Source organism: Oryx dammah, unplaced genomic scaffold (genome assembly GCF_014754425.2).
Source record: "Oryx dammah isolate SB20612 unplaced genomic scaffold, SCBI_Odam_1.1 HiC_scaffold_7, whole genome shotgun sequence".
NCBI classification, from domain to species: domain Eukaryota; kingdom Metazoa; phylum Chordata; class Mammalia; order Artiodactyla; family Bovidae; genus Oryx; species Oryx dammah.
In genome coordinates this window covers 33414678-33439973 of record NW_024070191.1, presented here as the reverse complement: position 1 = coordinate 33439973, position 25296 = coordinate 33414678, and the positions used below count along the sequence as shown (strand labels likewise).

General features: G+C 38.7%; 1 protein-coding gene across 1 annotated transcript in view; it reads left to right on the top strand.

The window, feature by feature from the left end:
- The window catches only part of LOC120865696 (A disintegrin and metallopeptidase domain 3-like), a 102557-nt gene that overhangs the window by 68511 nt on the left and 8750 nt on the right, over positions 1 to 25296 (top strand). Inside the window, exons 4-9 of the mRNA XM_040243014.1 lie at positions 346 to 444; positions 3664 to 3859; positions 4344 to 4434; positions 4716 to 4896; positions 18629 to 18715; positions 23879 to 24005. Of these exons, the coding sequence (XP_040098948.1) occupies positions 346 to 444; positions 3664 to 3859; positions 4344 to 4434; positions 4716 to 4896; positions 18629 to 18715; positions 23879 to 24005 (781 nt within the window). The remainder of the gene's footprint in view (positions 1 to 345; positions 445 to 3663; positions 3860 to 4343; positions 4435 to 4715; positions 4897 to 18628; positions 18716 to 23878; positions 24006 to 25296) is intronic.

Below are 25296 nucleotides of genomic sequence, written 5' to 3'. Positions count from 1 at the left end.
GATTTGGAAGAATGGCATTGAAACATGTATAATATATATGAAATGAATCGCCAGTCCCGGTTTGATGCATGATACTGGATGCTTGGGGCTGGTGCCCTGGGACAACCCAGAGGGATGCTATGGGGAGGGAGGAGGGAGGGGGGTTCAGGATGGGGAACACGTACCTGTGGTGCTCAGCTTTCTCTATAGTCCAACTCTCACATCCATACATGACTACTGGAAAAACCATAGCGTTGACTAGACAGGCCTTTATCAGCAAAGTAATATCTCTGCTTTTTAATATGCTGTCTAGGTTGATCATAGCATTTTTTCAAAATTACTTAACTTGATTACCTTTGCTTTCAGACATGTCAGCATAGTAAATGCTGTGATCCTTTAAACTGTGCACTGATTGGAAATGCAGACTGTGGTTCTGGACCATGTTGTGGAAAAACAACTTGTAAGGTAAGTTTTCAGAATATTACCTTATTTTCTTCCGTGAAATTCCTGCTTTTGTGGGCTTTTTAGCTTTTTTTCTCATAATTTTTACTCATCTTGCAAATATATAACCGTATGTTCCTGATTCATCCACTGTTGAGTTCAGAATTGAGAAGTCTTTAGATCTTTTCCAATCAACTTTTTAGCCCCACCTCTAACCTTATTGTTTCAATCCCTACTCAGAACTCATCCTATTATGCCATTTACTAACAACTTCAGGTAATCTGGGTGTTGTGAGTTCCTCTTGGTCATAATTGAATGTAGCTCCTCACAACCTACTTATGACAAAATTATGAATAAGCCACCACACATGCACTTGAGATACGATATTTGAATAAACAGACAATTATAACTGTATACAATTAGACAATTATAAGTAACCCCTCGCCTTGGAAGTAGCAGAAAAAAGGAATCCATAGGGAATAGTCAGCAATATGTAGCATATCTAATACTGAAGATTAACTTTGTGAATCACTCACTGAATCCTTGACTTCCCTTGGGAAGTTTTCCCTCAATTTTCCTTCATAGCCACCTCTGATAGGACCCTGGGTAAGAGCTCTGTTCTAGGGAGGGCTTCATTTTAGCAACTCGCCTTTTTGTGTGTCACTTTTAGGAGGCTAAGACACACATGAACACTGATTGATGAGAAGTTTTGTCATCAGGTCTGTTTTTCTACGGTCAATGAAAATCTCTCCCCACACTGTTTCACCCTGTTCTCTGCATGCTCTTTTTCACTCAGTGGGCTAGTTCTTAAAGCCAATGTTCATTTGTTTCAAGGCACATTAATGTAGAGGCCAGGCTAGGGTTTCCACTTCTTAGCAATAAACTGTGTTGTTCTTTCCTTCCCCAGAACTCTCATCTATGTCTTGTCTCCAAATCAGTGAGACTGAGCAGCTGAATTTTCTAAACAGTCCATTTCCATCTGGACTCCCCAGGTGGTGCTAAAGAGCTTGCCTGCCAGGAGAATCCCATGGACAGAAGAGCCTGGCCCCTGCAATCCACAGGGTTACAAAGGGTTGGAGATGACTCAAGTGACTTAGTACACACCCACCATTGCCCTCTACCTACATCTCAAAGGATAATTCTTTGCAACAGAGATAATTCCTGCATTTGGTCCAGTGAAAATTCATAGTATAAGTTTCTAGGGAGAGATTCGGGGTAACAGCAGTGAATTCTGTAAAGAAGTTCCAACTAAAACCTGTCACTTCAGCTATCATCTTTTGTTTTTAACATCCAGGACTGCATTTATTGGTCTGTAGAAGGTAGCCCTGGACAGCCATTTCATTTTTCACACTTGAAGGCACCTGTGACTCAATTCTAGTTCTGGGTATATACCCACTGCCACCATCTGCCCAGGACCTTTCCTTCTCACTGTTGAAGCATGCTTCAATGTCCTATGTTAGTTCCCATTAACTTTCTTACATATTATAGCATAAAATCTAGCTTTTGCTGTCTTTTCAAGGGTCGCAGGTGCCTCTCTCATTACTGACCATAAGCTTACAAGGCTTTTTATTTTTTTATCTGTCTACTTTCCATTCTACTTTCCACTGACATGGTCTGAAATGTAATGCTTTGAACCAGCGTTTTTTTCTTATAAATTTTCAGTTTAGAGAGACACAAGTCCAAGTACAAAGATATGGAAGACCAATACTTTTACCTGCTATTATCTGCCACATAACAGGGGCTAACATGTTTCAGCCAGTACCCAGACTTTCCTCTCTGAAGTTTTAAGGAGCTGTGTCTGGTACTGCACACCAGCAATTATCATGGGTCAGTTGTCTCTTGATGATGAACACACAAGCAAAGAATAAGAAACAAGCACTCAGGAAGCTTACATAGGACATGAGTTCAGCGTCATGCTCAAGTGAATCTTTGTTTAAAACAGGAGCAACAAGTTTCTTATGCTATACATCGGTTGGATATCCTTGCTTTTCCTTGGCACTTCTCAGACAAGCTTTTCCTGTGTGCAGTACTGATAGCTCAGTGCAGAGCCTGGCTTTTCTAGTCTATACTATATGGTATTTCAGAAGGGCAGAGGGATCCCCTCTTTCCCGACACCTATGTCCACCCCTGGTAGAGGCAGAAGCCCTGACCCAGCATTACATTCTAAGTTAAATTTCACACCACTGTGTCTAGGGAGAAGTGTTCCGATTGTCATCCTGAGTCAGAAGCAGTTTCATAGTAGAAGTGGAGTTCATCCTGAAAAGAAAATTACTTGAAGGGCAAAAAGGACAAGGGTGTCCACTAAGAAACATTTTAGAAACCTGGAAAGACCAGCATCTGAGTTAGTGAAAATATTTCAGGAGTGCAATGGATTAGTTCCCAAGAATCAAAAGTTGAAAAACAGATATGCATAGTGTCATCTCAGATAGTTTCTGTTTATCTTGAAGTGAATATTCAGGATAACCAAAGCATTGTAACTACAGAACATTTACTAGGGCCATTTTAAACATATATATATATACACACACACACACACACACATATATGTATATATATTGGTTGTTGGCTTTTTAATATAAATTTATTTATTTTAATTGGAGGCTAATTACAATATCGTATTGGTTTTGCCATGCATCAACATGAATCCGCCATGGGCCATTTTTAACTAGAAGTTTAAGTCACACAGTGGAAGTTAGCAGTTGTCAAGGGCGGTTAGTGCGCCGAGCAGCATTTAGAGCATTCACAGTGCTGTGCAGCCGCCGCCTTGACCTGGCCCCACAGCCACTTCCTCAGCCAAACAGGAGACCCCGACCCATGATGCACCTGCTCTCCTCTCTCCCTTCCCCTCAGTTCCTGGCAACCAGCACTGCATTCGGTCTCTATGGATTTCCCTACTCTGGACATGCCATAGAACTAGAACCATACAGTGGGAAACCTTGTGTCTGGTTTCGTCACTAAGTACAGTGTTTCCGAGTTTCAGTCACCTTGCAGCATACATCGGTACTCCATTCCTGTATGTGGCTGACACATTCCATTGTCCACACCACAGTTTGTTTACACATTAGTAGGCATTTGGGTTCTTTCCAAACTCTTTCACCAGAACTTTTAAGCAAATTTATAGTTTAAACACTTACAAACGTCACGGTAATGAAAATGATAGCTACAAATTCAATGCCGTTATTTAATTTTTTTACATTTGTTATACTACTTCAAAACAAATATGTGTTTTTCCTTTTCTCACAGATACTTGAGAGAGGAACAGAGTGTAGGAAAAGCACTGATCCATGTGATTTTCCAGAATTTTGCAATGGGGTGTCTGAATTTTGTGTACCTGATATGAGAGCTGCCGACTTACAACTGTGCAATAATAAATCTGCCTATTGCTTTAGAGGAATATGCCAAGATAGAACAACGCAGTGCGTCAATTTGTTTGGAAAATGTAATAATTTACCTTTTCTTCTGAGCTTTATTTTTAAGCTATATTTTTTCTAAAGTCAGTAAAACACCAAAACAAAAAGGACTGTTTGTTAAATCCAAATTTGAACATAAAATTGAAATCATTGTAACTTTGAACTATGTCAAGAGGTCAAACAGACCCAATAAGAACAGGAGAAAATGAACAGGATATTAGTGAAATCTGAGGTGGCTGGGAGAAAGGGAGTAGAATTTAGATTGAAGATGAGAGAGTGCAGAAGACTGTAGGATTTCTCAATTATTTCTGCTCTGACATTCCAGCTCTCCTGTTCTTAAGTGGGTAGTTTTCAGTAAGTGTTTCTTTTTCTTGTATATCAATAGACAATACTGAAATTTGTAATAGGTGACATTGACTAGGCATTGTTGTTTAGATATTTAAATATTAATTTACCACAGTTTTAGTTTTTAATTTTTTAAAGATGAGTAATTGGAAATTTGTTTGTTTTTAGTTGCTAAAGAATCTAGTTATCAGTGTGCAGAAGAAGTGAATTATCAAGGTGATGTGTTTGGAAACTGCATGGGAAAACCTTGTTTTTTTTTGTATGTATTTAAAAATTTATACATTTTTCAAATGCCTGTGTGAGTGTCTGTTGTGTATATACTGCCAAGAGTCACTTAATGCAAATGAAAGATTAACCTGGTTTATATAGATGAATTTATATGTTGCACTTTATTTGTTGGTGTATGTTCTGAATAGCTTTGGTGTTATGATCTCAGGAACATTTTGAATTATCCTTATATTTAGTACTTTTTTAAATCTAATCCTTGTGTCTCTAAGAGACCTATGGACATTAAGAGTTTTTTTTTATATATATTGATAGGCATCACCTTTGTGGAAAGTTAGTTTGCCACTGGACACATTCACTTATAGTATCAAGGAATGACATTCATGTTCAGTATACCTACCTTGGAGGCCATATATGTATGTCAGCATATTTAAGAACTCATAGATTTCCAGACCCTACTATTTCAAGTAATGGAAGCATGTGTGATGACAATAAGGTAAATAAAAATTTTACTTGATTCTATATATGGTGTATGGATGTCTGAGTGTGTGTGAGAGAGAGAGAGAGAGAAAGAGGGAGAGGGAGAGAAAGAGCTTAAGATTTTTAAATTTGTAATTAATGGTACAAATTTTGGTTACTATATCATCGTAAAATTAAAAGGTCACTTTCTATTGGCTAAAGGAACATTTGTTTCACTGTTTATCTTTTTATTGTGAATTTTGCTATAGTTAGTTGAATTTGTTTTGTCACATTGAGAATCTAAACTTGTCCAGTAGGCAAGGATCTGGTCTGTGACAGTTTGTGTAATCAAAGAAAAAAAAAAGTATCAAATAATACGTGAAAAAAAAATGGGTCAGAACAAACTGAATAATGAGAAAAACAAGGAACACCAAAAAAAAGCCACCATTTAACATTGCAATATTTGACTAGAATTAAATTGCAATGAACTAAAATATTTTCTCATTAGCCTACTCCCCTAGTTCTTTCTTCAAAAACATAACATACATGTTTAAAATCGGACCCTTCTACAAGACACAATACTAAAACAGTGTTTGAGTTTTATGTATTTGTTTTTCTTAAGTACTTTGATAAACTTAAAGAATTTTTAAAATACAGTGCCATTAAAAGCTAGTACATGAAAGTAAAAAGGGAAAAAAGCATTTCACATTTTAATTAAAATAATTACATTAAGATACAGTATGTTTAAAAAGTGAGTTCAGTTCAGTCGCTCAGTTGTGTCCGACTCTTTGTGACCCCATGAATTGCAGCATGCCAGGCCTCCCTGTCCATCACCAAATCCAGGAGTTCACTCAGACTCGCGTCCATCGAGTCAGTGATGCCATCCAGCCATCTCATCCTCTGTTGTCCCCTTCTCCTCCTGCCCCCAATCCCTCCCAGCATCAAACTCTTTTCCAATGAGTCAACTCTTCGCATGAGGTGGCCAAAGTAGTGAAGTTTCAGCTTTAGCATCATTCCTTCCAAAGAATACCCAGGGCTGATCTCCTTCAGAATGGACTGGTTGGATCTCCTTGCAGTCCAAGGGACTCTCAAGAGTCTTCTCCAATACCACAGTTCAAAAGCATCAATTCTTCAGCACTCAGCCTTCTTCACAGTCCAACTCTCACATCCATACATGACCAGTGGAAAAACCATAGCCCTGACTAGACAGACCTTAGTTGGCAAAGTAATGTCTCTGCTTTTGAATACACTATCTAGGTTGGTCACAAGTTTTTTTCCAAGGAGTAAGCATCTTTCAATTTCATGGCTGCAGTCACCATCTGCAGTGATTTGGGAGCCCCCAAAAATAAAGTCCGACACTGTTTCCACTGTTTCCCCATCTATTTCCCATGAAGTGATGGGACCAGATGCCATGATCTTCGTTTTCTGAATGTTGAGCTTTAAGCCAACTTTTTCACTCTCCTCTTTCACTTTCATCAAGAGGCTTTTTAGTTCCTCTTGACTTTCTGCCATAAGGGTGGTGTCATCTGCATATCTGAGGTTATTGATATTTCTCCCTGCAATCTTGATTCTAGCTTGTGTTTCTTCCAGTCCAGTGTTTCTCATGATGTACTCTGCATATAAGTTAAATAAGCAGGGGGACAATATACAGCCTTGACGTACTCCTTTTCCTATTTGGAACCAGTCTGTTGGTCCATGTCCAGTTCTAACTGTTGCTTCCTGGCCTGCATACAGATTTCTCAAGAGGCAGGTCAGGTGGTCTGGTATTCCCATCTCTTTCAGAATTTTCCACAGTTGATTGTGATCCACACAGTCAAAGGCTTTGGCATAGTCAATAAAGCAGAAATACATGTTTTTCTGGAACTCTCTTGCTTTTTCCATGATCCAGCAGATGTTGGTAATTTGATCTCTGGTTCCTCTGCCTTTTCTATAACCAGCTTGAACATCAGGAAGTTCACAGTTCATGTATTACTGAAGCCTGGCTTGGAGAATTTTGAGCATTACTTTGCTAGCATGTGAGATGAGTGCAACTGTGTGGTAGTTTGAGCATTCTTTGGTATTGCCTTTCTTAGGGATTGGAATGAAAACGGACCTTTTCCAGTCCTCTGGCCACTGCTGAGTTTTCCAAATTTGCTGGCATTTTGAGTACAGCACTTTCACAGCATCATATTTCAAGATTTGAAATAGCTCTACTAGAATTCCATCACTCCACTAGCTTTGTTCGTAGTGACGTTTTCTAAGGCCCACTTGACTTCATGTTCCAGGATGTCTAGCTCTAGATGAGTGATCACACCATCATGATTATCTGGGTTGTGTAGGTCTTTTTTGTACAGTTCTTCTGTGTATTTTTGCCATCTCTTCTTAATATCTTCTGGATCTGTTATGTCCATACCATTTCTGTCCTTTATCGAGCCCATCTTTGAATGAAATGTTCCCTTGGTATCTTGAATTTTCTTGAAGAGATCTCTAGTCTTTCCCATTCTGTTCTTTTCCTCTATTTCTTTGCATTGATGGCTGAAGAAGGCTTTCTTATCTCTTCTTGCTATTCTTTGGAACTCTGCATTCAGATGCTTATATCTTTCCTTTTCTCTTTGGCTTTTTGCTTCTCTTCTTTTCACAGCTATTTGTAAGGCTTCCCCAGATAGTATTTTGCTTTTTTGCATTTCTTTTCCATGGGGATGGTCTCGATCCCTGTCTCCTGTACAATGTCATGAACCTCATTCCATAGTTCATCAGGCACTCTATCTATCAGATCTAGGCCCTTCAATCTATTTCTCACTTCCACTGTATAATCATAAGGGATTTGATTTAGGCCATACCTGATTGGTCTAGCGGTTTTCCTTGCTTTCTTCAATTTGAGTCTGAATTTGGTAATAAGGAGTTCATAATCTGAGCCATAGTCAGCTCCTGGTCTTGTTTTTGTTGACTGTATAGAGCTTCTCCATCTTTGGCTGCAAAGAATATAATCAATCTGATTTCGGTGTTGACCATCTGGTGATGTCCATGTGTAGAGTCTTCTCTTGTGTTGTTGGAAGAGGGTGTTTGCTATGACCAGTGGATTTTCTTGGCAAAATTCTATTAGTCTTTGCCCTGCTTCATTCCGTATTCCAAGGCCAAATTTGCCTGTTACTCCAGGTGTTTCTTCACTCCCTACTTTTGCATTCCAGTCCCCTATAATGAAAAGGACATCTTTTTTGGGTGTTAGTTCTAAAAGGTCTTGTAGGTCTTCATAGAACCGTTCAGCTTCAGCTTCTTCAGTGTTACTGGTTGAAGAGTAGAGGAAATTGGAAGTAAATAGTAACCTTATCTCAGAATGGCAAAAGATAGTCTCACATAAATATAATGGCTTCCCTGGTAGCTCAGCTTGTAAAGAATCTGCCTACAATACAGGAGACCCCAGTTCAATTCCTGGATTGGGAAGATCCCCTAGAAAAGGGATAGGCTACCCATTCCATTATTCTTGCCTGAAGAATTCCATGGACAGAGGAGTCTGGAAGGCTACAGTTGACCCTGTAGAAGGGAACAGCTCTCCACGCCAGTATTCTTGCCTGAATAATTCCATGGACAGAAGAGTCTGGAGGCTACAGTCCATGAAGTTGGCAAAGAGTTGGACAAGACTGAGCAACCTTCACTTTCAATCATAAAGGAACATAGTGATGCTGACTGCATTATGAAGTAATATGTCATCCCTCTAAGCATCATTTAAAACAAAATGCAATCATGTTTACCATAAATACGGAAGAGTAAATATGTAAAATTATTAACTAATTCAATGATTCATTAATTATAAAAAACTAATATAGTGTTATAATAGTATAATGTGCTTTAACATGCACAAGAAAATTAATTTGGCCTTTTCCTTTGGTTTCTGGCTCTGAGCTCCTAAACCTTAGAATTTCCTGACAGGAATATTTGGTGTTATTCATAATGAGATTCATCCAAAGAAATCTGAATTTATGCTAATGAGGTAATAGGGTGGTGCCTCTTGATGCTTTAGAGTATGCTAGTCACCAGAAAAACCAATTGATTAATGAGGTGGAGCTTTAAGCTCCACTCACAGCACCAATAAAGGGAATGATATGGCTGGAGACTGGACTCTAAAAATTTTTGAATGATCAGACTCAAGATAGTTTGTAAGTTGGTGAACACAATGTGTTGTAATGAGGATGTGCCTGGAGAGGACATGGAGACAATGTCACTTCCTCTCAACCGACAACATAATTGACCTGTGCATCTCTTCCATTTGGCTGTTCCTGAGTTATATTCTTTCCCATAAATTAGTAAACATAAGTGAGGTCTTTCCCTAAGTTCTGTGAGCCAAATTAGGAAATTATCAAACCTGAGAGGGAGCCATGGGAACCTCCAATTTATAGGCAGTTGGTCAGAAGGATAAAGACTCGAATCTGGTGTCTGAAATGGGAAGAGTCTTCTGGGACTGAGCTTTTTTAACTTTTGGAATTTGATTCTAACTGCAGATAGATTGTGTCAGAATGAGTTGAATTGAATTCTTGGACACTCGATTGGTATCAGAGTTATAGGTATCAGGTATCATAGTGGGTACACCCCTGCAGACGACATCAACATTATGGCAGAAAGTGAAGAGGAGCTAAAAAGCCTCTTGATGAAAGTGAAAGAGGAGAGTGAAAAAGTTGGCTTAAAGCTCAACATTCAGAAAACGAAGATCATGGCATCTGGTCTCATCACTTCATGGGAAATAGATGGGGAAACAGTAGAAACCGTGTCAGACTTTATTTTTTCGGGCTCCAAAATCACTGCAGATGGTGACTGAAGCCATGAAATTAAAAGACGCTTACTCCTTGGAAGAAAACCTGTGACCCGCCTAGATAGAATATTGAAAAGCAGAGACATTACTTTGCTGACTAAGGTCCGCCTAGTCAAGGCTATGGTTTTTCCAGTGGTCATGTATGGATGTGAGAGTTGGACTGTGAAGAAGGCTGAGTGCTGAAGAATTGATGCTTTTGAACTGTGGTATTGGAGAAGACTCTTGAGAGTCCCTTGGACTGCAAGGAGATCCAACCAGTCCATTCTGAAGGAGATCAGCCCTGGGTGTTCTTTGGAAGGAATGATGCTAAAGCTGAAGCTCCAGTACTTTGGACACCTCATGTGAAGAGTTGACTCATTGGAAAAGACTGATGCTGGGAGAGATTGGGGGCAGGAGGAAAAGGGGACAACAGAGGATAAGATGGCTGGATGGCATCATGGACTTGATGGACGTGAGTCTGAGTGAACTCTGGGAGATGGTGATGGACAGGGAGGCCTGGTGTGCTGCGATTCCTGGGGTCACAAAGAGTCGGACACGACTGAACAACTGAACTGAACTGAACTGACACCCCCACTATGTGTGTGTGTATATGTATATATATATATATATGCCTATCTATGTGTATACCCCAGTATATATGTACCTGTGCACACACACATGCCCTAGTATATATATATATGTGTGTGTGTGTGTGAACACACACATACCCCAGTATACATGTACATGTGTGCACACACACATATCCCAGTATTTATGTACCTGTGCATGCGCACACACACACACACACACACACCAGTATATATGTACATGTTTACACACACACCCCAGTATATATGTACCTATGCGCACACACACACGTACCCCAGTGTATATGTACATGTGCACACACACGTACCCCAGAATACATATATATATATATTTATATACACATGTGTATACACACATATCCCAGTATATAGGTACCTATGCACACACAGGCCTGGCGTGCTGTGATTCATGGGGTCTCAAAGAGTCAGACATGACTGAGCGACTGAACTGAACTGAGGCTCACACACACGTACCCCAGTATATATGCACATGTGCACACACACACACATGTACCCCAGTGTATATGAACATGTGCACACACACACATACCCCAGTATATATGTACCTGTGCAAATACATCCATACCCCAGTATATATATACATGTGTACACACATGTATCCCAGTATAGATGTACATGTGTGCACGAACACATATCCCAGTATACATGTACCTGTGCACACACACACATATTCTAGTGTTTATCTGTACAAAAAAATCATGAAATTGAACATATGATTAAGAAACATGAAAATGTTCTAACTTAACCTGTGATTAAATAAATTCAAAGTAAGTGAATATTCAGCTATTTTTTCTGTGTTATCATTTTGACATCAAAAATAACATTTGATGGTGAGGAGATGAAGATGTCATCATAGGAAGATGTTAAACTCACCTCTCTCCAGGAACACATCAAAAATACATCTACATGTGAAGCAATTCTCCCTGAAAACAAACTGGATACTTGTGAGGGAGGCAGGGAGGACAAACAATCAGTATAGCACCTGTGCCTCTAGGAGGGAGCATAGAGGAAGGGTGAGGGGTGTGTGTGTGTGTGTGTGTGTGTGTGTGTGTGTGTCCATGGTTCAGAGACCCTCCCTGGGAAGTGAGTGGTTTAAACTGATTACTGGATACCCCAGGCCTGGGATTTGATCCTTTATCAAGTTTGAAAATCAGTGGGGCTTACAAGTGTCAGTGCAAGTCGCTCAGTCGTGTCTGACTCTGCGACCCCATGGACTGTAGTCCATGGAATTGTCCAGGCCAGAATACTGGAGTGGGTAGCCTTTCCTTTCTCCAGGGGAACTTCCCCACCCAGGGATCGAACCCAGGTCTCCCGCATTGCAGGCGGATTCTTTACCAACTGAGCTATCACAAGCTGAGCCACAAGGGAACCCCAAGAATACTGGAGTGGGTAGCCTATCCCTTCTCTAGAGGATCTTCCCAACCCAGAAATTGAACCAGAGTCTCCTGCATTGCAGGTGAATTATTTACCAACTGAGCTATCACCAGGAGGGCTGTGGAAAAAAAAAAAAAAAAAACAAGACTCTGCTTGTAAAGAACTGGCTTTACTCCAGGGAACAAGGCAGAGGAAGCTGACTGAACCTGCCTGGAGCTCTGGCTCTTTTCCTGAAACCATGCAAGGTGCACCCCAGGCCATGTTGAATATCTGCCCTGGCCTCACTCGCTGCAGCACTGCTTTGCAGTGGGGCAAAGTCTGTCATTGCTGAGGAGAGTGTGCACTTGGGAAGGATGGAGCTGAATGGGGCAAGGGCAGCTATTTCTGCTGCTTATAGAGGGAGTGGATCAGGAAGTGTCTAGAATTCTGGCTGACATTCCAGAGTCATACCAGGGCACATGCCCCAGCCACATCAGGCACCCACTCCAGCACCCTCTTGCTTCAGGGATCATACCCTCTGGGGCAGAGGTGCCATTCCCAGGATGGAGGGGGAAGGTGCATACTTAGAATGAACTGAACCAACTTGGACCCAACCTTATACCAGAAGGTTGTCCTTGTCCTTTCACCATCAGCAGCTTGGGACCTGATGCCATCTCCCCAGTAGGGTGGTGATAGCCACGGATCATAGGAGAAGTCTCAGCTCACACCGGGCACTGGCTCTATCCCTTTGTCATCAATCCTGCATCTCACCAAAGTGACAGCAGGCAGCACACCCTGGGTCAGGATGTGACCCATGATCATGTCAGATCTGGCTCTCCCACAAAAACCACTGGGTACACACAGACTGTATAGGGACGCTGGGACACAAAGACATTCCCTCAAGACTAGGATAGTTAACTCACTTAATTTCTTATTTTTATTTTTATTTTACTTTACAATTCTGTATTGGTTTTGCCATACATTGACATGAATCCACCATGGGTGTACATGCGAGTTGACTCTTCCCATCAGGTGGCCAAAGTATTAGAGATTCAGCTTTAGCATCAGTCCTTCCAATGAATGTTCAGGGTTGATTTCACTTAGGATTGACTGGTTTGATCTCCTTGCAGTCCAAGGGACTCTCAAGAGTCTTCTCCAGCACCACAGTTTGAAAGCATCAATCCTTCAGTGCTCAGTCTTCCTTATGGTCCAACTCCCATCCATACATGACTACTGGAAAAACCATAGCTTTGACTATACAGACCTTTGTCCGCAAAGTAATGTCCCTGTTTCTTAATACGCTGTCCATGTTTGTCATAGGCTTTCTTTCAAGAAGCAAGTGTCTTTTAATTTCATGGCCTCAGTCTCCACAGTGATTTTGAAGCCCAAGAAGATAAAATCTGTCAAGTTCCCATTGTTTCCCATCTATTTGCCATAAAGTGATGAGATTGGATGCCATGATCTTAGTTCTCTGACAGTCCACGGGGTTGCAAAGAGTCAGACACAGCTAATTGCCTAACACTTTCATTTTAAGTAATTAACTATGTGAACATCTTCTCATAGGCCACTTACCCATCTGTATGTCTTCTCTAGAGCAATGTCTCTCTTTAGGTCTTTTGCCCATGTTTTGACTGAGTTGTGTGTTTTTATGATGTTGAGCTGCATGAGATGTTTGAAAATTTTAAAGGCTAATCCTTTGTCAGTTGCATCATTTGCAAATATCTTCTCCCATCCTGTGAGTTGTCTTTTTGTTTTTGTATATGATTCCCTTTGCTGTGCAACAGCTTTTGATTTTAATTAGGTACCATTTATTTTTGTTTTTATTTCCATTACTCTGGGAGATGGGTCAAAAAAGATATTGCTGCAGTTTATGTTACAGGATGTTTGGTCTTTTTTTCCTCTGAGAGTTTTATAGTATTCAGTCTTACATTTAAGTCTTTAATTCATTTTGAGCTCGTGTGTGTGTGTGGTTAGAGTTTTCTTCTTCTTCTTCTTCTTCTTCTTCTTCTTTTTTTTTTTTTTACATATAGCTGTCCAGTTTCCCAGCACCGCTTATTGAAGAGACTGTCTTTCCTCCATTGTATAGTCTTGCCTGCTTTGTCATAGATTAGGTGACCATAGGTGTATGGGTTTATCATCAGCTTTGTGTCCTAGTCCACTGATCTATATGTGTTTTTGTGCCAGTACCTTCCTGTTTTGGTGACTGTAGCTTTGTAGTATAAAGTTCGGGAGCCTGATTCTCCAGCTTCATTTTTCTTTAGATTTTTTGGTTATTTGGGGTCTTTTCTGTCTCTTTACAAATTTTATGATTTTTGTTCTAGCTCTGTGAAAAATTCCATTGGTAATTTGATATGAATTTCATTAAATCTGGAAATTGCCTTGGACAATGTAGTCCTTTGGACAGTATTGATTCTGCCTATTCAAGAATGTGGTGTGTCTTTCTGTCTGTTTGTGTTGTCTTCCAAATAAGCTACAAGAATATATTATACAGCTCAGAGAATATAGCCAATATTTTATATTAATTTTAAATGGAGTATAATATATAAAAATATTGAATCAATATGTAGTATATCCAAAACTAATATAATATTGTAAACCAGCTATACTTCAAGTAAAAAAAGAACTGATGGTGAGAAGCGTAATTTATAATCTTCCTAAAATAAGTATAAATTAACAGATATTTTATGGAAAGTGATTTTGAAATGTTTAGGATTCAAATTTATCATCACACTTTTTAATCTATTTCTGATGTAATTAAGATTAATTTTCAAATATTAGGGAATAGACATTGATATAGAGCAATTATGATGTGAGTTTTAATAGATAAAATAAACAAGACACACTAAATGCCAATTATAGGTTGATCAGATAAGTTAAGCACAGGAAGTGAAAGTGAATGTCACTCAGTTGTGTCCAACTCTGCAACCCCATGGACTTTAGCCTACCATTCTTCTCTGTCCATGGGGGTTCTCCAGGCCAGAACACTGGAGTGGGCAGCCATTACATTCTCCAGGGGATCTTTCCAACCCAGGAATTGAACCTAAGTCTCCCACATTGCAAGTGGATTCTTTACCGTCTGAGCCACCAGGAAAGCCCATACCCAATACAAATAATTTTTAATGACATAGAGATATGTAATATTATGGTGATAGAGAAATCAAGGTAAAACCTGCAAGACATTATTTCTACCTTAAAGATTTTTTTAATTGAGTATAGTTGAGTTACAGGGCTGTGTTAGTATCTTGTGTACAGCAAAGTGATTCAGTTATATATATTCTTTTCCATTGTGGTGTATTATAAGATATTGAATATAGTTTCATGTGCTATACTGTAGGACCTTCTCATTTATCTATTTTGTATATAGTGTTTTTTATCTGCTAATCCTAAACTCCTAATTTATCCATCTCCCATCCCCTTCAGCTCTACTTTTTTGACTACACATGAAAATTATGTGGGTTGTGATCACTATTTAAGCATAGATTGTGTCTTTGACTTGGAAGGCAATATTGTTAAAATGTTACTGTTCTCAAAATCAATTAATGAATATGATGCAGAAGAATCCAGAAGAATCATGATTCCACCAGGTTTCTTTTCTGAGGTGGGGGGCAGAGAATGAGTTGCTGGTGGAAATTGAAAAACTTATTTAAAGGTTATATTAAAATGCAAGAGCTAAATGTACAAAATAGCCAATGCAATTTGAAATGAAATGGAAATTGGGAATTCATGTTACTAAATAACAAGACTGAAGATAAAGTTGAACTAATTAAAATAAAAGCCAATAAGTAAAAGGATAAATTAGCCTATAGACAAAGGTATAAAATATTATTTCAAAGGAATTATAGATCAAAATGCATTAATAAAAACTCAAAGAAAACTTAGGGATAGTATCTGTGAGTATCTAAGTATCTCAGAGTTATCTCCAATGGTACAAAGTCAGTTACAGATAAGGGGAAATATTGATAAATGTATTATATCATGGTTAAAACTACTGGATAGAGATTTGAAGTTCCAGGGCAGACTAGATGTACTTTCCTCTATTCTTCTGATTAATTGTAGCTAGGAGACCTGGATATTAAATGTAAAATAAACATAAGAAGATTCCAAAACCTGAAAGATTCTTTCAGCAGATCAGCTAGGCACCTCAGTACCTGTGGAACAACATAACAATGTGATCTCTTTGCTTTTAGCCTTATATCTCCCAAACTGAGTGCCAGAGAAGTCAGAAACTCAGAAGTGTCAAATGAAAGACAGAAATAAGTCATAAAAGAAAGGCTGACTTTAGCCAAATGAACAGCTTAGCAAGATGGTACACTTTTAAACAATGGATTCTCTACTGCAGCCAAAGGATATAGATAAAATTGTAGCTACACTTCTACTCTCACCAGGATGGTAGAACTGAGGATTTGTGGAGAGCCTGTTCTCCCCAGCCACTTGCAGTAATAAGGAGCCCCTCTCATTCCAGATATTAGTGGATTCTGTACTTCCAATGCTGAGTGAGTGATAGTCGCTCAGTCTCGTACAACTCTTTGCGACTCCTTGTACTGTAGCCCACCAGACTCCTTTGTCCACAGCATTGTCCAGGCAAGAATACTGGAGTGCGTTGCCATTCCCTTCTCCTACTTTCAGCATTACCTGGCAAAAATGAGGCAGTGTTCCTTTCCCCTACTTCAGAGTTGTAATAGAGAAGAACTGCTGAACCAGAAAGTTTAACCAGGTTTAACCACAAGGTTTAACCAGAATCTCATAACACAGTAATCAAAATCTAGGTTTCAATCAAAAATCACACTCTTCATACCATGAACCAGGAAAATCTCAATTCCAAAGAAAAAAAAAATAAAGTCAATAAGCATTAACAACAAAATTATATTGCTGTTAGAAATAGCCAGGGGTCCCCAACCTTTAATAGGAACCAGGCCACACGGCAGTAAGTAAGTGCCAAGAAAGCAAGCAAAGCTTTGCCTGCCACTCCCTATCACTCCCCATCACTCACATTACCTGTCCCTGGTGCCAAAAATATTGGGGACCACTGCTTTAAGCAATATGAAGCAGCCAGCAGAATAGTTTATCTAACTGATTCTAGTCCCCATAGGAATATGAGGGATGATAACCACATCTCAGCACATTCATTTCAAACTTGAAAAGGAATGTGTTTGGGGCATGTGCCTGTCCAAAAGTAGATAAGCTAATCAATGAAAAAGTAAATGAAATCTCTCCCTTTTTCTCACCCATTCTTAGCTCAGTTCAGTTCAGTCTCTCAGTCGTGTCCATCACCAACTACTGGAGTTCACCCAAACTCATGTGCATCGAGTTGGTGATGCCATCCAGCCATCTCACCGTCTGTCGTCCCCTTCTCCTCTTTCCCACAATCCCTCCCAGTCCTGAATATTCATTGGAAGGACTGATGTTGAAGCTGAAACTCAAATACTTTGGCCACCTGAGTGAAGAGCTGACTCATTTGAAAAGACCCTGATGCTGGAAAGATTGAAGGCAGGAGAAGAAGAGGACGACAGAGGATGAGATGGTTGGATGGCGTCACCGACTCAATGGACATGAATTTGGGTGGACTCCGGGAGTTGGTAATGGACAGGGAGGCCTGGCATGCTGCAGTTCATGCGGTTGCAAAGAGTCGCACATGACTGAGTGACTGAACTGAACACATCCTACATGACTGCTGGAAAAACCATAGCTTTGACTAGATGCACCTTTGTCCGTATATTTACTTACCAATAGTGATAGAAAATAACAAATGTTTTAGACTTCATCATCTGTTGGATATTCTATCAGATAACTTGAGAAAAGTGGGCAGATAATCTTAGAACATGTCCCCCAAAGTATTCAAATTAAATTAAAATTTTGATAGAAGAACATTAACATGCAGTCTACATCAAAATCAGGTTAAATAAATAACTAAAACACAAATTTATATTTAGTGAGCATTTACTATGTCCCAAACTATTTTTGTTCCTTTATGTGTAATAAATTATTTCACCCTCATAACCTATGACTTGGGTATAATTTCTATTTCAAATTCAAAGATAGATAAACTTAGGTATGAAGGAGAACATTGCTTTTGTAAAAGACAAGGGATACTGTTATAAAGTTAGAAGAATGTAAAAATGACTGGTTGAAGCAATGGTACTGAGCATTGATTAGTGGCCTCTATGATTAAAGTAGTTCTTGCACTGAATATTGGTTCTGTCAATCAGTGGTAACATGACCTAAAAAGTGTACATTTAATTCTCATCAAATATAAAATGTGTATAAAAATATCTCCCTCTCAAGCTCAATGTGAGCATATACATATAAATGCATAGAAAGTGCAAAGGCCCATTTCAAATGCTCATTCTAATTTGGCTTGTTTTGTTCTTATATCAGCTATAATTTTTAGCTGCATAATTTCTATGCCTTGTACATAAGACATAGAAAAGTTCTATGTTTTCAGGTATATCAAAAATGTTGTCTACTTTTATTGAGACAAATTAGAGAAAATCTCTATGGCACTTGAAAAGCACTGAATGGACATTTCTTGTATTGTATTTTATTTTTTTAATCTTTTTCCATATTAAAATAAAAACTTCCTGTAACATACCAAATTACAATACTTTAATAATTTTCATTGGCTATTAGTAAACTCACAAGCCTGCTCCTTCAAAGGAAGCAATATCTTATTGTAAAACTTGATGTTTGATAAAGTAATAATGTATCATTTTGACTTCAAGTTTTTTATTAGAATGAGTAGATGTTATGAAATTCAAGTTCATCCTAAGTATATATCATATTGTGTATCTAATTTCTTATTTATTTATTTAAATTTTATTTTTACTTTATTTTACTTTACAATACTGTATTGGTTTTGCCATACATTGACATGAATCCACCATGGGTGTATACAAGCTCCCAATCCTGAATCCCCCTCCCATCTCCCACCCCATATCATCTCTCTGGATCATCCCCACGCACCAGCCCCAAGCATAAGTACAGTTAATGAATTCCTGACTTTGAAGTTGTCGGTTGTTTCATTTTAGTTTTGTGACAACGGAGCTTGCAAGGCAGTCAACCAATACAGTCAGTATCAACCTTGTGACCCACTTGTCAAATGTAAAGGACATGGGGTATGTAATTGTTACTCTATTTTATGTATAGTTTTAAAATACATATCATAACATTTTACAAGATAATAATAAGCTTCAGATTTATGGATGTGGAAATTTCTTTGGAAAATTTCAGTTAAATGCAGAAACCAAACTTCATTATTTATACATGTCTCCATGTTCTATGTATTCTATCAGATCATTGCACACTTCATGAGCTAAAAACTTTTAAACTTTGCACAAAAATGCAATATGAGACATAAGCTATTATAATGTTGGGTAGAGACTGCATAGTTTTGGAAATAGATATATTTAGTGTTACATCTATATAAGTTCAGTTCAGATCAGTCACTCAGTCGTGTCCAACGCTTTGTGACCCCAAGGACTGCAGCACGCCAGGCCTCCCTGTCCATCACCAACTCCCAGAGTTTACTCAAACTCATATCCATTGAGTCAGTGATGCCATGCAACCATCTCACCCTCTGTCGTCCCCTTCACCTCCCACGTTCAATCCTTGCTAGCATCTGGGTCTTTTCCAGTGAATCAGTTCTTCACATTAGGTGGCCAAAGTATTGGAGTTTCAGCTCCAGCATCAGTTCTTCCAATGAACATTCGGTATTGATTTCCTTTAGGACAAACTGGTTGGATTCCCGTACAGTCCAAGGGACTCTCAAGAGTCTTCTCCAACACTGCAATTCAAAAGCATCGATTTTTCTGCCTTCAGCTTTCTTTATAGTCCAACTCTCATATCCATACATGACTACTATTAAAATCATAGCTTTGACTAGATGCTCCTTTGTTGGCAAAGTAATGTCTCTGCTTTTTAATATGCTGTCTAGGTTGGTCATAACTTTTCTTCCAAGGAACAAGCATCTTTTAATTTCATGGCTGCAATCACCATCCACAGTGATTTTGGAGCCCCCAAAGATAAAGTCTGACACTGTTTCCACTGTTTCCCCATTTATTTTCCATGAAGTGATGGGACCAGATGCCATGATCTTCATTTTCTGAATGTTGAGCTTTAAGCCAACTTTTTCACTCTCCTCTTTCACTTTCATCAAAAGACTTTTTAGTACCTCTTCATTTACTGCCATAAGGGTGGTGTCATCTGCATATCTGAGGTTACTGATATTTCACCTTGCAATATTGACTCCAGCATGTGCTTCATCCAGTCCAGCATTTCTCATGAGGTACTCTGCATAAAAGTTAAATAAGCACGGTGACAATATACAGCGTTGACATACTCCTTTCCCGACTTGGAACCTGTGTGTTGTTCCATGTCCATTTCTAACTGTTGCTGTCTTGACCTGTATACAGATTTCTCAGGAGGCAGGTCAGCTGTTCTAGTATTCCCATCTCTTTCAGAATTTTCCACAGTTTTTTGTGATCCACAGAGTCAAAGGCTTTGGCATAGTCAATAAAGCAGAAATAGATGTTTTTCTGGAACTCTCTTGCTTTTTCAGTGATCCATCGGATGTTGGTAATTTGATCTCTGGTTCCTCTGCCTTTCTAAATCGAGCTTGAACTTTTGGAAGTTCACAGTCCATGTACTATTGAAGCCTGGCTTGGAGAATTTTGAGCATTACTTTACTAGCGTGTGAGATGAGTTCAATTATGCAGTCGTTTGAGCATTCTTTGGCATTGCCTTTCTTTGGGATTGGAATGAAAACTGACCTTTTTCAGTCCTGTGGCCACTGCTGAGTTTTCCAAATTTGCTGGCATATTGAGTGCTGCACTTCCATAGCATCATCTTTCAGGATTTGAAATAGCTCACCTGGAATTCCATCACCTCCACTAGCTTTGTTCATAGGCATGCTTCCTAAGACCCACTTGACTTCACATTCCAGGATGTCTGGCTCTAGGTGAGTGATCATACCATCATGATTATCTCAGTCATGAAGATCTTTTTTGTATAGTTCTTCTGTGTATTCTTACCACCTTTTCTTAATATCTTCTGCTTCTGTTAGGTCCATAATATTTCTGTTCTTTATTGAGCCCATCTTTGCATGAAATGTTCTCTTAACATCTCTAGTTTTCTTGAAGAGATCTCTAGTCTTTCACATTCTGTTGTTTTCCTCTATTTTTTTGTACTGATTGCTGAAGAAGGCTTTCTTACCTCTCCTTGCTATTCTTCGGAACTCTGTATTCAAATGGTTATAACTTTCTCTTTCTCCTTTTCCTTTAGCTTCTCTTCTTTTCTCAGATACTTGTGAGGACTCCTCAGACAGCCATTTTTCCCTTTTGCATTTCTTTTTCTTGGGAATGATTTTGATCACTGCCTCCTTTACAATATCATGAGCCTTTGTCCATAGGTCTTCAGGCACTCTGTCTATCAGATCTAATCCCTTGAATCAATTTGTCTCTTCCCTTGTATAATCATAAGGGATTTGATTTAGGTCATACCTGAATGGTCTAGTGGTTTTCTCCACTTTCTTCAATTTCAGTCTGAATTTGGCAATAAGGAGCTCATGATCTCAGCCACAGTCAGCTCCCCATCTTGATTTTGCTGGCTATATAGAGCTTCTCCATCTTTGTATGTAAAGAATATAATCAATCTGGTTTTGGTATTGACCATCTGGTGATGTCCATGTGTAGAGTCTTCTCTTGTGTTGTTGGAAGAGGGTGTTTGCTATGACCTGTGCAATCTCTTGGCAAAACTCTCTTGGCCTTTGTCCTGCTTCATTCTGCTTCATTCCAAGGCCAAATGTTTTCATTACTCCAGGTATTTCTTGACTTCTTTCTTTTGCATTCTAGTTCCCTATAATGAAAAAGACATCTTTTTTCAGTGTTAGTTCTAGAAAGTCTTGTAGGTCTTCATAGAACTGTTCAACTTCAACTTCTTCAGCATTACTCGTTGGGGCATAGACTTGGATTACTGTGGTACTGAATGGTTCACCTTGGAAACGAACAGAGATCATTCTGTCATTTTTGAGACTGCATCCAAGTACTGCATTTCAGACTCTTTTGTTGACTCTGATGGCTACTCCATTTCTTCTAAGTGATTCTTGCCCACAGTAGTAGATACCCATCCCAGTCCATTTTAGTTCACTGATGCCTAAAATGTCAACGTTCATTCTTGCCATCTCCTACTTGACCACTTCCAATTTGTCTTGATTGATGGACCTAATATTCCAAGTTCCTATGCAATATTACTCTTTATAGCATCGGACGTTACTTCTATCACCAGTCACATCCACAACTGGGTGTTGTTTTTGCTTTGGCTCCATCTCTTCATTCTTTCTGGAGTTAGTATATACATGTATGTATTTATACATAAATATAAATGCTGCTTATAATTGAGTGCATGGCTCTGTTGTTTGAAAGATTGAAGGCAGAAGGAGAAGGGGATGACAGAGGATGAGATGGTTGGATAGCATCACTAACTCGATGAACATGAGTTTGAGCAAGCTCCAGGTATTGGTGAAGGACAGAGAAGCCTGGTGTATTGCAGTCCATGGGGTTGTACATGACTGACTGACCGAACTGAACTGAATTGAACTGATAACTGATATATACGAAACACTCACAAACTTTATTTCTATTACACATTACTCATAATCTAATATATGTTTGACAGCAGAGTTCCGTATCCTTTGAAATCTATCTCAGATCAGTGACTTCAATTTATTTTTCTCTATGGTTCTTTCTGTATTTGAAGTCATTCACTGATGGACTTTTAGATAATACTGAATTTTTATTTAACTATTTTAAATAGTGGTACAGTGGACACTGCTGTACATTCACCTTGCAGAATTATTTGATTTCATAAATTGATTGCATTGATATCTGATGGGCCAAATATATGCATAATTTGAATTTTAATAAATATTGCCTGTCTTCAGGAAATATTATATCAGTTTTTCTTCACCTATCAGGAGTGAAAACATTTCTTCAAATTCAGGCCAGATGGGCTTCTTAGTTTACTAATATCTTCTAACATGCTAAATTTATTGCTAATTTTCATTTTTTAATTAATAATAGCATTTCAGTGTGTCTGGTCACATTTTCCATTTGCACTTTTATTTCTCTATCCATTGTGAAATCATCACCTGAATTATAGAAATCTGTGCCCCATTTAAGAATTTCTAAGCATGCATTTAGCTTTAAAATGGTAGTTAGTATCTCCCATTATCTTGATGTTTCATGTTTTCTGTAGTAATCCTGGAAAAAGTGACCTGTCTGTGTGCCTTGTATTAAAATTTACCTCCTATTTACACATCCTATTATTTTCGATTTCTTTTATGTTCCATTTCTTTATTATTTAATTTCAATTTAATTTTTCCTGAACTTATCCCTAGATTCCCTATTCTGCTTCTGACCCATCTTTTGATTCATCCATAAGTTCATATTTATAAATATATTCTAGCCTTCCTGTGCTGTGCTGTGCTTATGTGCTCAGTCATGTCCAACTCTTTGTGACCCCATGGACTATAGCCTGCCAGGCTTCTCTGTCCTTGGGGCTTATCCAGGCAAGAATACTGGAGTGAGTTGGCGTGTCCTCCTCCAGAGGATCTTCCCAACCCAGGGATTGAACCCAGGTCTGCCGCATTGCAAGCCAAATTCTTTACCATCTGAGCTACCAGGGAAGCCCAAGAATACTGGAGTGGGTAGCCTATCCCTTCTTCAGGGGATCCTCCCAATTCAAAAAATTGAACCAGGATCTCCTGCATTGCAGGTGGATTCTTTACCATCTGAGCTACCAGGGAAGCCCCCTAGCCTTCCTATTTTCTAGCAAAGTCAATTTTTCAAACTGTACCTGAATAAGTAAGCTTCACCCTTTAGTTTGCTCCCCGTGTTTTGTAAAATTTGACTCTTAAAACAGTTTTATAAAGTATCTGGCACAATTCATAATAAATTTCAACTCCTGATATAATTTTTAGCTTCATAATTTCTATGACTTTTTAGAAGAGACAGTTCTATATTTTCAGGTGTATCAAGAATGTTGTCTACTTTTATTGAAGAGATAAATTAGATAAATCCTCTGCAACATTTAAAAAGCATTGAATGAACATTTCTTGTATTGCATTTTATCTTTATAATTATTTTCCACATTAAAGTAAAAACAGCCTGTAACATAACAAATTGCATTACTTTAATCATTTGCTTTGGCTCACAATCAATACTAAGCCATTTAATTTTTATATGACATATAAAATGGTCTTCTTTATTTCTGTTTCATTCAAGATTTGTAATACTCGCCTACATTGTCAATGTGATGCTGGATATGTGCCCCCAAATTGTACGGAATTCGTCTCATCACCAGGAGGCAGTATCGATGATGGATTTTGGAATATAGAGGAGCAGGAGGAATGTTAGTAACTAAATCACTGCTCCAACAGAGCCTTCTGTATCCTTACAGCCCCACTGTCTATGTGGCTATTAAGCACTGGACATGTGGAGAATGCAATTAAGGAACTAACATTTTCATTTTATTTTACCTAATTGAATGTAAATGGTCACTTTGTAGTGCTATTATAAATAGCACAGCTATAGATTATGTTGTCAATCAAAATGTTGTATGTGCTTTTAACTCAAATCTAGCCATGAACATTTAATGTGTCATCTTAATTTTAACCATGGTTTCCCAAATTTTTCGATTTATACAGCAGTTTTATAGCTTTGTTGCTGTTCAGTCACTAAATTACATTTGACTCAGGTGATCCCATGAACTGCATCACTGCCAGGCTTGCCTGTCCTTCACTGTCTCCTAGAGTTTGCTCACATTCATGTCCACTGAGTCAGTAATGGCATCCAACCATCTCATCTTGTGTCACCCCCTTCTCCTTTTTGCCTTCAATCTTTCCCAGCATTAGAGTCTTTTCCAACGAGTAGGCTGTTCACATCAGGTGGCCAAAGTATTGGAACTTCAGCATCAGTCCTTCCAGTGAATATTCAGGGTTGATTTCCTTTAGGATTGACTGGTTTGATCTCCTTGCTGTCCAAGGGACTCTCAAGAGTCTCCTCCAGCACAACTTGAAAGCATCAATTCTTCAGCACTCGGCCATCTTTATGGTCCAACTCTCATATCTGTACATGACAACTGGAAAAACAATTGTCTTGACTAGATGTACCTTTGTCAGCAAATTGGTGTCTCTGCTTTTTAATACCCTTTCTAGGTGTGTCATAACTTTCCTTCCAAGGATCAAGTATCTTTCAATTTCATGGCTGCTGTCACCATCCCCAGTGATTTTGGAGCCAAAGAAAGAAAATCTGTCACTGTTACCACTTTTTCCCCTTCTGTTTGGCATGAAGTGATAGGACCAGATGCCATGATCTTTGCTTTCTGAATGTTGAGCTTTAAGCCAACTTTTTCACTCTCATCAAGAGGCTCTTTAGTTCCTCTTCACTTTCTGCTGTTGGAGTGGTATCATCTGCATAGGTGCGCTTGTTGATATTTCTCCCAGCGAGAGAGATTCTTGATTCCAACTTGTGATTCATCCAGCCCAGCATTTTGCATGATGTACTCTGCATATATGTTAAAAGTTGTTTGGTTTTTTTTCGCTTGTTTTAGTATTGCAAGGTATTTAAAATGTCATGCTACACAAGGGAAAATAAAATTTGGATTCATATACAAAAGTTATTGAAAACCAGATGTTTTTTAA